This window comes from Solea senegalensis, linkage group LG20 (genome assembly GCF_019176455.1).
Source record: "Solea senegalensis isolate Sse05_10M linkage group LG20, IFAPA_SoseM_1, whole genome shotgun sequence".
NCBI lineage: Eukaryota > Metazoa > Chordata > Actinopteri > Pleuronectiformes > Soleidae > Solea > Solea senegalensis.
This window is the reverse complement of record NC_058039.1, coordinates 4759650-4777814: the sequence shown is the minus strand read 5'-3', so window position 1 is coordinate 4777814 and position 18165 is coordinate 4759650. Positions and strand designations below refer to the sequence as shown.

At 39.9% G+C, this 18165-nt stretch overlaps 1 protein-coding gene across 1 annotated transcript in view; it reads left to right on the top strand.

Annotated features, from left to right (window-relative positions):
• The window catches only part of LOC122786300 (CUB and sushi domain-containing protein 3-like), a 303505-nt gene that overhangs the window by 180945 nt on the left and 104395 nt on the right, over window positions 1-18165 (top strand). The window contains exons 8-10 of the mRNA XM_044052500.1: window positions 13203-13280; window positions 16704-16791; window positions 16925-17049. Coding sequence (XP_043908435.1) covers window positions 13203-13280; window positions 16704-16791; window positions 16925-17049 — 291 coding nt within the window. The remainder of the gene's footprint in view (window positions 1-13202; window positions 13281-16703; window positions 16792-16924; window positions 17050-18165) is intronic.

Below are 18165 nucleotides of genomic sequence, written 5' to 3'. Positions count from 1 at the left end.
AGAACCAAGCTAATGTAAAAATAGTAGAGTAGATGTAGAATTGAATACCCTAACTATTTTTGTCTATGTTGTATTCAGGTGTCATGAACAACACTGTGATAAAGTCATCCAAATAATCAATAGAGACATTTTGATAAGACCCTTTTGAAAGTTGTTTCTTGCATGATTTTTAAAGAATATCTACTATGAGACAATGACAATACATACAAGTGGAAAGAGAACTTGGCTTGTGACTGATGGGTTGCCGGTCTGTGGCGTCAGATTTATGTCAAAAGTCGTGAGCGCAGTGAAACATGCTCACGAGCAAATTATATGACTGCACATAATATAGGTCCCTCGCGTGCATACTAAACAAGCACAAGCAGTTCAGTGACAGACAACTAAGCTGTGAACTGCCTCTGTTTTACCTACTCATTACAGTAACAATATAAAATGTTACCTAATAAAACCAACATTAAATATATGCTTCAATATGAGTTCTCATCTGCAATTGTTTATTTGGAGCAATTTTATGAACATTATAATACTTCAGGTAAACACTCGTAGTGATAGCTGTCAATCAAATACAAGAAGTTCTTTGTGGGTGTGATCTCACTGAAAGTGGCCAGTCATAAGAGGGCCGGTGTCCTCCTTGGTCTCCACCCCCAAAAGTCTGGTCAACCGAGTGAGCAGATTTTAACTTCACGGGCAGACTTCCCCTGTGAGCACATGGCGGAACAGTGGTAGCGCTATTGCCTCACAGCAAGAAGGTGCTGGGTTTGACTCCCGGTCTGGGACCTTTCTGTGTGAAGTTTGCATGTTCTCTGTGTGTCTGCGTGGGTTTCCTCCTGCGCAAAACATGTTAGAATGTTACGCACACTCGGTCAGGTTTCTCACTCGCAGCTGTCTGAACTGCTTGAACTGAACTGCGCGTAATGTTAATATAACATTATTTGCTCGTGAGCAAGTTTTACTGCTCTCACAACCTTTGACATAAACTATCTGACACCCTGGCTCAAGTAACCCTGAGCAAGGCACCCAATTGTATACACCACATTGCTCATTGCTTATTAGACACTCTAAATTGACTTGAGCCACAGGGGGAACCACATCTATTGTACTCCTTGTACCAGTCTTTAGCCTGGATAAATGGCGGCGTTGCGTCAGGAAGGGCTTCCTGGGTGAAGAAAAATCTCTGGCAAATCAAATGTGTGGAAACACTATAGCGAGAGACCAGCTGGAAGACAAAAAAAACAAAACACTTTGAGACAACTCAGGCATGTAACTATTATGTCCACACGGCTATCTATTAAATCAAAATGGAAATATAATGATAATAATGTGAATCTAGTCAAGGCATGATGTCGAAAAGGACGTGTGGAATTTGAAAATAAAATTCGAGTCACGATTAAACCTCTAACATTTTTCTTCTTTTATATCCTTCTCCTTGACCCTCCATTAATAGTTTTTCCCTCCTCCTTTCATCTCCGTCTCCCTCTGATCTCGTCTGCTTGTCCTTTTCCACCTTCCCTTCACCTCTCTCTCCCTTCTGGCTCGCTCAGAAATGATTCCTGATTAATTGACTGACAGCCTGACCACTCCCCTTAAGATTACCCTTTGATTGGTTTAATTGATTTTAATTGATCCCAATTAGGTTGAAAGATTAATCAAAGTGTTAATGAAAGGTGTCGGTTTGATTGGTTACTTGAGTAATCACTGGAGTTTTTAACTAACTTGTGATTGATTGGCTACTTCCTGTCAGCTGTCAATCTCCATTACCTTGTGGGATCTCAAACACCAGATGGAGAGGCTGAAAATTTACTGCTCAAGGAAATAAATACAGGGTTGTTATTAACATATTCACAAAAAGTTCCTAAACTGTCTCCAAAAAAACCCTATACCTCAAAATAAATCGGATTTGACATCAGTGGGTCACATTAAACTGCCTCCACAAGGACAATTAATGCAATGTTTGGTTGTAATAATAGTTTTTTTTATTTTATCGGCTCACTCTAATGTCCTGCATTTATTTGTAGTAGTATATTAACTCATTTTGTTAATAAAATACCACCCAATTATGACGCTCTGAATTAATAATAAACTCCTAATGATTCCAACTTTGTAGAGTAGGGTAGTAGGTAGTGGTGGTGGTAATTGAGAACGTCACATGAAAAACAAAGAGAAAGAGAGAGGAGGTGGCACTACAGAGAGGAGATCCAAAAGAGTGATAAAAATAGAGGAGGAGATGGGAATCATCAAAGCAAAACAGAGGAAAAAGACATTAAAAGTGGATGAGATAGAGGAGAGAGAGAGAGAGAGATGAGAAGTTTCAGGGCAGTAGAGATTTTTGGCACTGAGGTTTAACGTAATATTATGCATTTAGTATTAATATCAACAATTAAATGTCCAGCTGTCGTATAGGCTGTCATATAGATTGGTACACTTTCTGTATATGTATAAGCTTATACCCCAGTGAGCAATTACATCAACACTTTCAGTTTATTAAAACATTTTCACACGCATTAAACTTCAGACACCTATGTTTCACGTCTAAATGTGGACACATAATTTGGCACGTCAACAGTAAGAATCTATCTGATGTGATCTCATTTCATGTTAATTTAGTTATAATTAAATGCTCCTACTGGAAGAAATAAAGCTTAAAAGTGAATCAAAATACAGCTTCCCCTTTAACGTGTTAAGACTCAAGAAACGTCCTTAAAACACTTGGAATATTGTTTGATATTTTGAGTTTGTTTCAGAAAAATTGCACATTATTGATTAGTGGCAGTTGCTGGTCTTTGAAACGGGAATCTCATTTCAGGCCAAGGAACAAGGAAACATGATAATTATCTAAAATTGAAATGCTAAAATAGTGTTTTTATTTACAGTGTATATTTATAAAGATGAATATGGTTTATATCACCGAGGAAATAACACACAACCATCAGTTATTTGTCTGCAGACTTGCCTCACAAAATCCACACAGGACTGAGGCAGAAAAGGCTCCGCTGTCATGTGTGTTTCTGCAAGGCTGTCAATCAAAACATGGAAGATGAGCTTCCCTGGAAGTGATACATTCGTTCAATCAGCATCGAGCTCACCGCAGTGAAAATAACCTATTCTGTGCCATCCCATAGAGAACCATTGAAGCTGAGCTTAAGAGGCTGCTACGGGAATACGGAAATTACGTAATGCGATCCGTCATCCGTGATAGAGCGCTGATTCTGAACAAACAAGCAATCGCTACTGCTGTCAATACAGCTCTGCTTCTGAAGCTGATACAAGCATTTCACTGAAGCTGCACCTTTGTCCACATTTTCAGATTAATTGAAGTATTTTATGAGAATATTAAATGCCATAAAGGCAAATTTGATATATGCACTTGTCTTTATAGAATTAAATGTTTTATGTTGCATTAACATTGGCTTTTATTCATCAATTCCACCTCCTCCCCTCACCAATGTATGAAATATTAATTATGAAATCACTGTGTGCACACACAGGTAGGTATGGCGTACAGTATATTGCACTTATTCAGGTATAGCATATGTTATACACATGCACCCTGTCAAGGTTCGTACTGTATATGCTTCATCAACATGACACAACCACGTCTGGCGTGACGCTCATGTCACGTCTTGGGTCTCCATTATAAGTGTGTAGACACAAAGCCGCCACACGCAAGCTTGAGTGCTGCATTATCAGTCCCATGTGTACATCCATGTGCATTTGCATGGCTGAGTACTAATCACAAGCAGACTTTTAGTCAAAAATCATGCGAGCATTTGATTACGTACGTACCTCTGGCCGTTGGATTTACTTGTGCTCGTGAAAAAGGAAGAACCTTTACTTGAATTAGTTGTTTTGATAATTGAAGCCTGCAGCTCCTCTCAAACGCTAAGCCCAATTGACTGAGTTAATGCTCCATTTGAATTCTTAATTGATGTTTGAGAATGATTCACAAAGGCAGTGTTTTGAGACATGCCAGTGGCTATATGTTGATAGACCACAATTAAGGGCATTAACCCTCTATCTCTACATGTGGTGGTCTTGTAAAGGTGAGAGATTACTAATGTTGCTATTTGATATTGACTGAAACTGTCAAATACCATTAATGCAACATTTATCTTTTATTAAATATTTGAAAAATGACAGTTATTTCCAGGCATCCCGCTATAATATCTAATATCTATAATATCTCTCTCGGCTCCTTACTGTCATCTTAACCGCTAACGACAAGTACATCCATTAATTAAGTGTCCATTAGCATGTTTAATTAAAGCTCAGTAATTATTCAGATATGTCAACATCCCTGAGCCTTTCACCTCAGGACCAAAACACATTTCAAGGTTCTCTCTTTCATATCCTACAAAGCTATAATGTCATTTCTGTGTGTGCCTTGAAGCACGCTATAGGATTCTCAGTGTCGCACTTTGCGGGCGAAGATGAAATGAGACTTGAAGTCGTTTCATGCCATGAAAGTTCATTTAATCAGCGCAGTACTCGCTACATGCCATTGGAGACTATACAAGCAATTCAAATGTGGCAGCCTGGGACACGGATTAACTAAAACATGTTTCAGACTGTGTGCTGTGCATGCAGGCTGAGTTGAGTCAGAAGAACTTGTGTACATGTCATACTGTATATAATTTTTTATTTTTTTTTTAAATGCATGGAAAAAACCATACAAATATCAGTTATACTGACATCAAACTATTGATATCAGTGACAATAAAGACAGAAATTTGGATATGTTTAACCTAGAATGATCTCTTGTTGAATGGAACGCTTTTAAAGCTGTAGTGTGTAACTGTTCACACAATGCTAATCAAGTCTATCAGCTCCACATGAATCTCTCTGTTTCCCATTGTAGCAACAGCAACATTGCGATAGTAAAGTGAGACGACTGTAAACTGGTTGTATTATGACTGAAAACACAAAGGGAATTCTACACTGCAACTGTTCACACACACAAACGCTCAGTCAGCTCTGATAGTATTGCTTGACGGAGCCCATTTTCAGATGAAGGATGCACCTGGAAAATAATGCGACATCATTACTGTTCATGAAGACCAAACATAGGCAGAATACCATAACATTAAAGCCACAAAAGTCCTCAAAAGGTACACATAGCAGCTTGAAGCAATTGCTATGCACTCATTTCACTGCATTGGATAATAGTGGTAGAGGTGCATTAAATCCAATAGATGTCAATGTCTTCCTGTTTCTACTGCAGTCATCACAGCCTGCATCTAGTAGCTTTTCAAATCAACTGAATGGCCAATTGTGTTGTTTTCAAAAGTGTTTTATAGGTGAAATTGGACTGAATAAACCAAATAGTTAGCTTTGCTTCAACTTTGGCAGGTGAAAGTGTGATAATGAACTAGATCTTCCTAAAAGGATAGTGGAGAGTGGGACGACTGCACATTTAAATGTGAAAAATAGGGGCAGATTGTGAAAGTTAAGTAGTGATAAAAGATGCTCAGATTTCCCTTGAGCGTGGAGCTGAAAACCCAGCCGTTTCATTGCCATATGTGGGGACTCTAGTTAAACAAACCAGCTCCAGGATTTTCTTGGATGTGTTACAGTTATTCTCTTCCCCCAACAAATATACCCCTAGGCTACAGCTGGGGAGTGAAATGTGTTTTCTGTCATGTTTTATTGGGAAATACAAAGAAGAGCACTCCCTCAAAGCTAGAAACCAGTTAATCACGTTGCCAAATAAACTCCTGAATTGTCATCGACCATGGGAATGACCTACGAGAGCTTACATTTATGGAGAGGATGTTCCCTTTATAAGAGACAGCTTTCATAATTTTTAGAATCATACTTTTTCCCACTAAAACATCGTTTAACAAGCAAGCTGTGGACAACATGAGTGACTCATGAAAGTTTTTAATATATATGCATTAAGTATGAAGGTATTAACAGTTTGTTTAATAGTGAATGATGAATATAGATGTACTACAAACTCAATGTCACTGATATAATTGAATTATTCACTAAACTCCTCCCCCGCAATGGGATTACCCAATCAAATCTTAGCAACCTCTCTGAATATAACAAGCCTGCCAACGCCAATACAGCACATGCTGGAATGGTGTATCGCTCCATCACAAGCAATATGCCCCATTAAATGAGTCAGCTCTGTAAGCAAAAAATGAAGCAATTAATTAACAGGTTAAGTCCAGCTTTTTTAAAAACAACACTGTTTGTGAATGAATAATTACTGATGAATGGTGATTCTCAGTCATAATTTCTTAATTAAATATGCTAATGTTTAAAAAATACATTTTTTTACATAGTTGTATTGCAGAGGGAGTCTCAAATGGCTGACAAATCATATTTGAAATTATTGGAATCTATAGGTAATGAAGAATATTGCCCCTTTTTTTGGTGACATGTCTGTCATCAGTAAAGCTGTAGTGTGTAACCATTGCATTCCAGCCACTCCCACTTTAAGACCCTGGTGTACGTCTGCGCACATGTCACGCGTGTCAGAGTTCGCTTGTGTTGCCTGGCATGTGATTTGTGTTATTTCACTGGCGATGGAGGCAACACAATAGCAACATAACGTTAGTAGAGCAAAAGACGGCTGCAAATGATTGGATTGTGAAGTGCCCGCGGAAAGTGTTAGAAGTGCTACTGCTGAGAATAAACCTGGACATTGAGCACCTTTTGACGGAGTTAATGTTTTGTGCAACTGCAAAGAGGTGGCGTGAGATCATCTAGACGTACATTACGTCATGTAACAATGGCGTCTGTGTTTGGGTACTCATCAGAATTCTCAGGGTGGGGGTGACAGTAATTCCACACTGGAGCCGTAATATTTCATTGACACAACATTTAGTGTCAATGGTATGTTCGAGTGAATTTGCAGTGCACAGAAAGCAGCTGCATTCCTACAGTGTGACTGTCATTGACAAAGTCATCCAGTCGATCCGAACTTTACTGCTGCTGCACTTACAGTAAGTAGCTTGGTTAACAGTTTCAGTTACAAGCCTGAAGTGTCTAGTCAGTCATCCACGCAGTCAGCCATTCAGTCTGGCGGTCAGCCAGTTCGCGGGTAAGTCAGCTGACAATCTATGCAGTTGAATTGTTGCCAGCGCTTCCATTTACTGTACCAATTTTAGTCTGAACACTGAGAAATAATGTCTGGCTCTTATTCATGAGCATAAACAAAAAGTGGAGTGGGAGGGGGCAGAAAATTAAGAGTGGAGAACTCCTGGCAGTGCTGCAAAGTCAAGATGTCACAGTTTACCTGAAGATACAGCAGAAAATGAAGTTTTAACGTCACTCCAATCCCCAAAGAAAAGTGTGATCACTTTTGGAGCAGGGGCGAAAAGACGATTCAGGCAGCATTGGAGAGTTTTTATCTGAAGATCCATATTACTTCATTGCTTGTGTAGAACATAACATAACCTTGATGATGTTTTGATGACCTTAGCTTTTCCATGTATTAATGCACACGTTTTATCACTGTGCCAATCCAGAACAACAACAGAAGAGGTCACGTATAGATTAACTGTAAATTAAAGTTGACGTGATGGTCCAATGTGGCTCCTGTCCCTATATGACCCTCAAACAAATAAGCTGTATAACCTGGATGGATGGTATATCTATATAAGGTGATTATAAAACCCTATTCAAGATCATTTTTAGTAGCTTCACTTGGCTGCACCTCTGTAGATTTATTCCAGAATTACACACCAGATTAAGGATTTTCCCAGTTTATTTCAGTGCTTTTGCACATTTTGTGCATTTAACTCTTGTATTGTAATAATCAGCCCGATACAGTAACCACTGTCTTACTTTGGGTTAACAGTAAATGACAACATTGTTGACCTGTCTCCTCATCCTGTCATACGTTATTAAACATTTTAGATCAGTTCTATCTTTCATCATGCAAACACACATGACAAAAATGACACACCTGAGCTGTGACTGCTGTGTTTCAATGGGATTTTGGGAACTTTTTTCCCTAATAACAAATGCACAGCAAACAGGAACAACTGCGATTACTTGTACCGTCTTTCTTGCATGTGAATCCGTATACACTTCATTTTAACAGACATCAAGAAGATCTGACCTCACCATTATTCATTCTGTCAGTGACAATTAGCCCCTTTCGTCTCCTCCTGGCTAATATGACATATGCCAATAAACATGGATGACACCATGAACCGAGAGTATTGACTTCCCTCCCCTCATGGGTATTGTGCATGTTGGATGGGTTTGCATCTGTGATACCGCTTCCTTGCTCGTAGCACCCTGTGTGTGCTGCAATAATTATTATGCAATGCAGGCCGACACACACTCGAGGGGCTGTTTACACATTTGAAACCTTCCATTTAGTCACTGAAAGATGAAGTAAAGACATAGTACACCTTCCTCTTCAATATTTACCAATTGTTTACTCGTGCTCCATCGTTGTTTCTTTGCTGATCCCACGTAAATACGACATGGAAATTTTCACCTGGAGCATGAATGTGGTACCACACATGCCGAGCAATATTAAGTAAATATTCTACGAAGCGCACCCTTCACACATGTGTGTTTGTGGTTTTTGTCATTGTGTGCACCTGAATGTGTCCTCGGATGTATGTGTGTTCCTCTGTGACCACATATCTGTAAGTGTGTGTCTCGTGTGCATTCACCAGTGGGTGTGTCTGATAAATCGATCAATATCTGTGCTTTTCTTTAATGTTCATGCGTCGTGACAGTCGCATATGTGTGCGTGATCGAAGTTGTTGTATGGGGGCGTGTGTGCGCGCGCCCTTGTATGTTGTCTGCGTGTGTCAGGTATGAACAATCTGTTTCCTTCCCTGCGGCAGAACCCACCAATCATGTCCCTCCATCATCTCTCTTCATTACGTATTCATGAGTTTCTGTGTCTGCAGGGCTGTGATTGGCTCTTAATGAACAACTGACGGCATTATCAGTCAGCCAGTGCTGTGGCAACAAAATAAGTCAGTCAGCACAAAAGAATCAGAGTCAACCACTGGTACAGGAACATTATTCAACTCGAGCAGAGAGACAGGCTGCCCCTCAGGGAGGTTGACATATTGGATATTGTCGACTGCATGGTACCTTTGATATGACTCATAACGTCTCACACCTACTTGTGATCAAGTGCACACATCTTGAAAAGCTAATTACCTCGGATAATTACAGTCAAAGAAAAGCACATGTGGACTATACCATTAAATCCCCGTGTAAATAAATTGGCGTGTCATTTGTCAGACTTGGCATAAGAATCAGTCAAACTGCATACAGACACACTGCTGGGCCGTGAGGGGTTCATATGAGCTCATAAATCTATGAACTAGCCCTTTATCATTTTTCATATTGTTTGGGCAGCCTGGCTTTTCACCATCACCTCCTTCCCTTATTGACTCAGTGCGCTGCTGTTGGTTTGTTCGCAGTGGGATTATCACACTTACTGTAGCGGGGCATGCACATGTTTAAATTAATGGTTGTTTGCAAAGTCACAATCTGGGGATTTTGTGCATTTGATTGCTACAAAACAGCTCATTAAAAATATAAGATGTCCACAGCACTAACAACAGCCCTCCACCACTAATTGTACTTACTAATTTGCATATAATGACCAATTCAGTGTAGGCAGTGGTGTACGCTGTACTGTGCGTGTGTGTATATCTTGCAAAAATACAGGAAAGCAGTGGCTCTAAGAAATAAAGAACATCACACACATACTGTACAAAAAAATAGCCTTTATATTAAGAAACAAAAACTTCAGATGAGATTGTGTAGTGTGAATAAAACAGCTCAACTTTGAGCTCAAATCCTGCCTTAGGCCACGAGAAAGCGCACAAGGTAGCTTTTGATAATTCATTTCAGAGTGCTCTAATAATAAAAGAATACTTCTCCATTCAAGGGGTTCACGTGTCTCTTTCTGTAACGGTAAAATTAACTTTATTTCTTGTTTGTTCTGTTACTAGTTTAACTTGTATTTTTTGTGTGAAATACGCAGCGTTTTACTTCATAAATATGGTTTGACTTAAATGCAGCTGCCCTTCCATCTGTTGTTTGCACGGGAGCTTCTGCTTGTAGGCTAGAATATTAACATGGGCATATTTAACTGTGATGCATATTCACACAGGACAGGTTTTATGATGCATATTAACACAGAGTTGATACAGCGAATGAATTTGCACAGGCAAAAACAAATTTAACTTTTAACTATTTTTGGCCCAGTTTCCCCAATTTGGCTGCCGAAACAGCCGGGGGATGCAACTCCAACCTGACTTTAAGACTTTGATCTTGATCACAGCTTTGCCTGGTTGTTAAAAAGACGGTCTGTTGATGTCAGGATCCTTTATTTTCTGACAAATGAGGGCATTTTCAAACACAAGTTATATAATATATTGCTTCTCACCTCAGGACCCTTTTTTTTTATTCATAAACCTGAGGAGCATACCACCCATTGACTGATGAACCAAAGGCTTTAGCCTCCAAAAGTCTTGTCTGTAATGCAGAGGGCGGATGAGGAATGCACCGACTCCTCCATCTTAGTGTCTTGTGAGTTATATTTTGAAATACAGCTGTCTGCAGCTCTCTCAAAATGTTTGTGAAATGATGTGAAAACGCGAGGATAAGCGGGCGACGACGTGTGAGTCACTGCTCTCAAATATTATTAATAAAACGCGGCAAAAGACACTTTCATCTGAGAGATGACAGATACTGTATCAGATATATATCAAGTGTGCAGCCCCCCACCCTCCCCCCCCGTTGTCGTGACACTAGTGTCAGGGATAATAAATTTAATGCTTTGTGGCTGCGGATTCCTGTGAAGTTGCATCCTGTTTGATTATGTATAAAGCGCCGCGGTAAACAGTTGTGACTCACGGATGTATTTCAAGATTCGAGTGGCATTTGACTATTCGTGATTAATTGGGGTCACTGATAAAGCATTTCCCAACTTGAAAAACTCGAGACGTCTGCATTGTTAGAAATGTGAATCAGCATTACATTATGGCTTAAAATTAAGCAGCCTTCTCTCCAGACTCAGAGGCGACACGGGGAGCATTTCAAAATAGAAAACTATGTTTTATTTATTAATGTTTCCTGTGTATTTACATGGATTTCCAAATCCATTGAATTGCGCAAGAGTAAAGTCTGGAATGAACCTCAAGTAGTGGGAAATGCTTGACACTATAGTTTGTCATATGACAGAAGTGAAGATAATATAATTGTGAGGTATCACACATTATCAAAGAGTTAATATGTACTGACTCACTGATTTATAATCAAATGTTTAACTCACTTAACTTTGAGAGCTTCATTCATCTTTGTTTTCAAATTTCAGTCTCGCCTCTTTCCAAGTCCATCCAAACACACGATAGTGCCAGAGTAACCAGGAGTGAGATGAATCGTAACTGTAACATACCATAATATCGTAAGACCACAATATTTCACAATCCGCAGTCTCCATTAAGAATTCAAATTAATCCCAGAAATAAAACTGTTGTACAACAAAGGTTAAGTGCTGACTAAAAGAAAAACACAGCTGTTCCCATTAATTGTTTTAGATGTATTAGGTTTATTTCACTTGTAAGTTGTGTTTTAGTGGACTATTAAGTGTAGTTTTAGCAAGTTTATTCTACTGATTATGTTTTAAATGAAATTGTTATTGTTTGTTGTGTAATGTTAGCGTGTAGTTCTGTGTTTTAGTGTACTTTTGATCATGTCTATGATACTGTTCACGTAAAAGCCCAACTAGGGACAAGAGTTGCAAACTAGCTATAGCTATAAACTCTACGTACAGCACAGCAGTTGCATTATTTGTATTGGAGCTGTGTTAACTGTATTGTCCCTGTTTGAATACAATTCTATTCTATGAGGAAAATAATGTCACTATACCAGCGTGTGACGGTGAGGAAGAGAAAAGTCCATAGTTGTCTATTTACGCCATTGTATTTTAAACGTTGGATGATAATGGTGTTATTTCGAGAGCTTCGTATTTTCTCAGGTGGTACCACTGAATTATATCATAATGTATACTCAATATAACATATATATATATATGCAGAATAATAGCAGGGGAATGAGTGTGGTACGCGTTTCCACGTGAACGTCATGCACACGCATTGTGTGCATGACACAGCGAGGTGCAAGCGTAGTTAACGATCAGCCTTATTACGGCTGATAAATTGTTAGCACATAAGCACAGATTAGCACATTAATCATCTCGGTAATAATGTCAACACGACGGCGACAACAAAACCAGTAGCATATGCGTAGCTATTGAATAGCACGGGGGTAATTGTTGGCATGAAGCAGGCGTGTTGAATACTCTGATGTATGTACTTGTATGTAAGCACTGTATAGCACACAGGATAATTGTACCACCACATTAACACATCTGCCGTTTGTCAACATTCATGGGGTTAGTCACATGTCACCATACTCATTTAGGACAAGATATATTTGTGTTTGTGTGTTAATTATTTACGTCGATCATGTAAAGTAGAGCCGTGTGACAATCTGGAGGGAGTCAAATTAAGATTCACCTTAAGGTGTTTTATTGTCACATGGATTTAAAGACAGTTTCTCACCTTGTCACCTGTACAATAATGTTTCCAGTCATGTTGCCTTTAACCATCGCTGACCTTGACATAAAGTAACGTCTCCCATGTTGGAAAACACAGCTTGTGCTCAGAGATATCTCCGTGTCACTTTGTCTCCTCTTGTCTTTGAGTCACTCTGATTAAAGCAACCGTTTATTTCTGAGCATAGCATTATGTGAAGGTTTTGATTACTGAGCTGCATCCTCACCACTTTGATGAAAGCTGCTGCTTTTTCTTTCTTTTCTTTTTTTTACCAGCTTTTCTTGAGAATATGACGGGGCTCCTAGCACATCTGATGTTTGTGCGTGGTTGATGGAGAGACAAAAAGTCTCAAATGAACAAAGACGTGGACGGTCAATCATTGTGCCTACACTCTTCCCTCTTCTTCAGCCTTTCTCTGTATCTGCCGCCTCACTGTATGTTCCATCTTTTAAAGAATTTCCTTTGCCTTTTGTAACTTTTTTGTTTTTCATCTGTGCTCTTCTCTCTCTCAGCAGTTGTGAGGGAGAAGAGTTTGGCTTCTCTTTTTTTATTTTTGTTCCTTCGCCAGATTCCATCCATCCTCCCAACCCCTATTTTATACGAGCTGTTCTCTGATTTTTCTCCTCTTTTTTCTGTTCTCCTCTGCAGTGAAGCGATCAGTAGATTTTAAATCACGGGGCGTTAAATTATTCCCTGGCAAAGACTCCGGCAACAAGTTTTCAATATGTGAGTTCTCATCTTAATGTCACTTTGGCTAATGAACTAACGTGTGATGGCTTGATTTGGCTTGGACTGCTTTTGTTTTCAGCTTTGTTTTGTTTTGTTTTGGTTTGTCTCTCACAAAGGCTGTTACGTTCAACACGTTTGCACCGCTGATTATCAGCGACACACAAACATGTGGCGGACGACTTGTGAAAACACAAAGTGCAAAACTTTCTCCCCGTCTCCAAATGTTCTAATCTTTTTGGTAATCAGATGTGTTTGGAAATACCACAGCCTTTGTAAGAGAGTGCTTGGCTCGTGCTATTGTTGACTACTCTTTGCTCTTTGATGTTTTCGTGTATGTGTTTTGGTCATGGTGTCTTGGTTTCTGCATGCTTCTTCATGTCTTGCTTTGATACATTTAATCATGCTTGTTCTGATTATGATTAATCACGGTTTGTTTTCGCTTGCTTTGGGCTTGTTTATGGAGTGTGAATCAGCTTTAATATTGTTTATCAAACCCCACCTTCCTCTCTTCTACTCTCCTCTCCTCTCCTCTCCTCTCGTCACAAAATTAGAACTATGCGATGAATTTCAATACATTTTACCAAAATGGTCAAATTCACACTTAGTAAGTACAAAGAGTTCCCCAATAAATCACTGCTCGTATGTTGTAACTCCCACAGTGTCATGAAACTTGAATCTTTGAGTTATTAAAACACATTGGAATTCCTCCAGTTAGACGTCAGAAGGGAAATTTCACTGTTAATGGTTCATAAGTCACTTGACGTCCTGTAATACAAAGAAAATGACCACTTTAACACCACTTTGTTCCGTTTAAAGCCCCCTTTTCTACGCGTCGACGTCGAGAGAGAACGCACAAAAAGTCTGCAAGAAAAATAGCAGAACCTTTGTTACCGAGATGTCACCTAATGAAGCTGTCAGGGCCCACTATAACCTCACATATATGAGATTGATTTTTACATCCAATTACCTCTTTATTTCTTTCTCACCCCTTGGTCTCTATATTACACCTCTTCTATTGCTTTGTCTCTTCCACACACACACACACACACACATACATGAACTCCAAACATTCCACTCGTCTGTGCAGGGTCAGCTTTTTCGCGTGTGCTGCCGTTAACGTCGATTTTTTTATGTATTTTTAACCACAGACAACACATTTATTAGGTTTCGTGCAGTAAAATACCGAATATGCACACGTTTGCACACCTACACGGACGCATGCAGACACACGCACACGTATTCAACGATGCACACGTGGATCCCGCTCCTTGCATGTTGACGCTAATCTCTTTTAATGTCTGTGTGATTTCATTTGCTCGTCCTCGTTGTGTTTTGTGAGCATATGTTCATGTGTGGAATCTTCTGAATACTGTATAAGCTGATGGAAAAGTCATGAGCTGAGCCCAGCGCGGGGACACACACAGTGCATTACACATTCATCAGGGTTGAGGTTTGACTCTGTGTGTTTATGAGCCAGGCACTGATTGGTTCCCATGTTCATATTCCTCTGCTCTGACTGGTTTAACTCTTCAGTGAAGCACAAAACCAAACAGAGTGTGTGTCTGCCTGTGTCTATATACATGTTTTAGTGTATGGTCTAATAATAAAATAAAAGTGTGTGTGGGTGTAAAAGTATGTGACTCTCTTGGATTGTGTGTGTGTGTGTGTATGTTCCCACTACTAATACTGCGACTACTCCCTCTGTTATGGTGTGAATAGCCCAGATGGTCAAATTAGCCGCTCCAACAAAGCAACAAACTATTTATTCTAACAAATACACACACAGACAAACACACACTAAACACCTGCTGGGTCTGCTGATACAGACTAAACATGTACATGCATGTTAGTAAGATATCTCGGACAGCCTGAGTGGGAGTTTGTGTTTGTGTGAAAGCAGAAATTGGCAGCGCGGTCGCTCCGCTTGTGTTTGCCGTGTCTTATTGAAATCTCTGGCATCGGCGTTTTTGGTTTGACAAAATCTGACATTGAACTTTATTATGTGTGAGTTACTGGGAAGAAGAAGAAGAAAAAAAACAAAAAACTAGGGACATTAGATAAACTGTTAAGTGAAGATGGGATTAAACTGATCAAGGTTGTGAACATAACTAAACAAATGCAATAAATCCTGAAGATACTGCTTTCGACACGCACATCCTGTTAGGAATTGTGTTCAACCACGCGCAGTCCCGATTAAATCACACTTAACAAACAAGTAATCATCTAACTACCGCTGCTTAAGCTGAATATAATGCTACACCAAAGTGCGTGATTAGTAGTGTCACCCTCCCACTGGGATATCAGTCAATTCATTTAAATATTAAGATACACCATGGGGTGTTTTGTTCTCTGCAAAGCTGAAGTAAATAAACGCACAAAGACGGTGTGAACAACAAGGAAGTGGACTCATTCTACTTTCACTGGTGTGAATGAAAGATGGGAATTACTCAAGGATTGTTTAAATCACTCCACTCTCCCCAGATCTCATTAAGAAATATGAGATCCTGTCATGTGGGGTAAAAATAGTCCATTCATGTGCTGCTGAGGCTCATTAAAACAGTATATCACTACTGATATTTTTTATTGTGTGTCAGGCGACCACAAACGGCTCCCTGATACATGATTGATCAGGTTTAGTTTAACAGAAAACACTTCAATGTCTACACTACAACGTGTTTTGAAATAGAAAAGTTGATTTACATTGATTTACATTGGAATAGTGTTGCTCTTACTCACTTACTTCCCTGACGGCGATGTGTTTTTGGCTTTCCCAGAGTACAGTTGAAGCTAACCCAGCAGCTTTGTTTCTCGACAAGTTTAATAACTTACTCAAGAGGAGACACAGGAATTCTGGGTTTTATGTAGATGAAAAATTCTATGCTGTGCTGTCTTATTTTACGTAAGGCCAATGAAATATAGCTGTGGGGTTAGTTATATGGAAAAGGAGATAACAGATAACAAAGCCATACAAACAAACAAGCAAGGATTAAAATAAAAAGAAGCAAACAAAAAAATGTAAAATAAAGAGAAAAGGAATTAAAAACTGTCAACAGGATTATTGCAGTTAAAGGCAGAGAGTGTCGGATCTGTTTGTCATGATGCTGCAGCCGTTGTGTTTGCTGTCTGTGATGTTTGGAGTCTCTGACAGTGTTAAGAGCGTTGTATGTTCCTCATCTGTCTGTCTGTCTGTCTGTCTGCCTGCCTGTCTGTCTGTCTGTCTGTCTGTGTGAACTGTTTTTTTCCTTCCACCTGTTTCTTGCTGACTATTAAGTGATTAAGTAAGAAACTTAAAAGTGGAGACCTTGAATGTTCTAGACTATCAATGAAATATCCGGGACAGTTTTAGAGTCATACCAGGATACATTGAAACAAATTCTTTACTGACGGCCTGACTTTTTACCTGTCTGTCCCTTTGTGTAGTAAATGAAGGTGGTGTGAGACAGGCGTCCAACTCCTGTCCTGATCCAGGGGAACCCGAGAATGGAAAACGCCACGGAAACGACTTTAGGTACGACAACCGTGCACATGTGAATTTAAGATTCCGTTTGAATCATGCCACTGTACGCTGCACAGATGCGAGTGTGTGTATGTATTCACAATGTCGATGTGCTATTTTTCTGTCTGACTCTGCGTGTGTGCAGCATTAGCAGTGAGGTGCAGTTCACTTGTGGAGAAGACTATGTCCTTCAGGGCAGTAAAACCATCAGCTGTCAGCGGGTGGCCGAAGTCTTTGCAGCCTGGAGTGACCATAGACCCGTCTGTAAAGGTAAGGATTAACACATGTCTACACACGCACACACACACACACACACACACACACATGTTCGACATTCATGACTTGAGGGGACATTGCATTGACTTACATTCATTTCTTGGAGACTTACTCTAACCTTAACCACAATTACTACTGGCCTAATCCTAATCCTAACCCTAACCCTAACCCTAACCTTAAAACATATCTTCACCTTAAAATGTAGTAATTTACGTTATGGGGACTTGCTTTTTGTCCCCACAAGAGGACAAGTCCCCATAATGTGACTGTGTAAACAGGTTTAGGTCCCCACAACATTAGTAATACCTGGACACACATGACACACACACACACACACACACACACACACACACACACACACACACACACACACACTGTCTGGTTTCCAAGTCTTCAGAGGACATTACACTAACTTGCATTTATTTCCCGGAGACTTACTCTAGCTACTACTGGCCTAACCTCATCCTAATACTACAAGATGTCTTCACCTTACATGACGGGGACTTGGTTTTTGTCCCCATAAGGAAGACAAATCCCCATAATGTGACTGTGTCAACAGTCCACAACATGAGTAATACCCACAGAATTTAGTTTGTGCTGCTACTCTTTTTAAGAACACTGCATTGACTTCTATTCATTTGGACAGCCTAAACAAGGCAGTCTGTGGCCACGTGGAAAGGGAACTTGGCTTGTAACCGGAAGGTCGCCGGTTCAAGTCCCCACCAGGTCGGAAGGGCTGGGGTACCCCTGAGCAAGGTACCCAACCCCTGGGCACTACTCAGTGTGGCAGCCTAACTCCTAATTCTAGGATGGGTCAAAATGCAGAGAATAATTTCCCTGAGGGGATTAATAAAGTATCTAAAATTAAAAAACAAAGCATTGTCCCTAATCTTTATCATACCACAATCCAAGTCTTAGCCCTAAACTTAACCAGTTCCTCTGAAATTAGGTTTTGGTCTCCATAAGGACTACTGGTCCTGACAAAGTCAGTGTTTATGCCAACAAATAACACACACACAGACACACATGCATCCCAGTTACTGATGCCACACACACAGGTCCCGCCAAGACTCAAGACAAGTGATACAAACACAGATGAAGGGAGAGGCT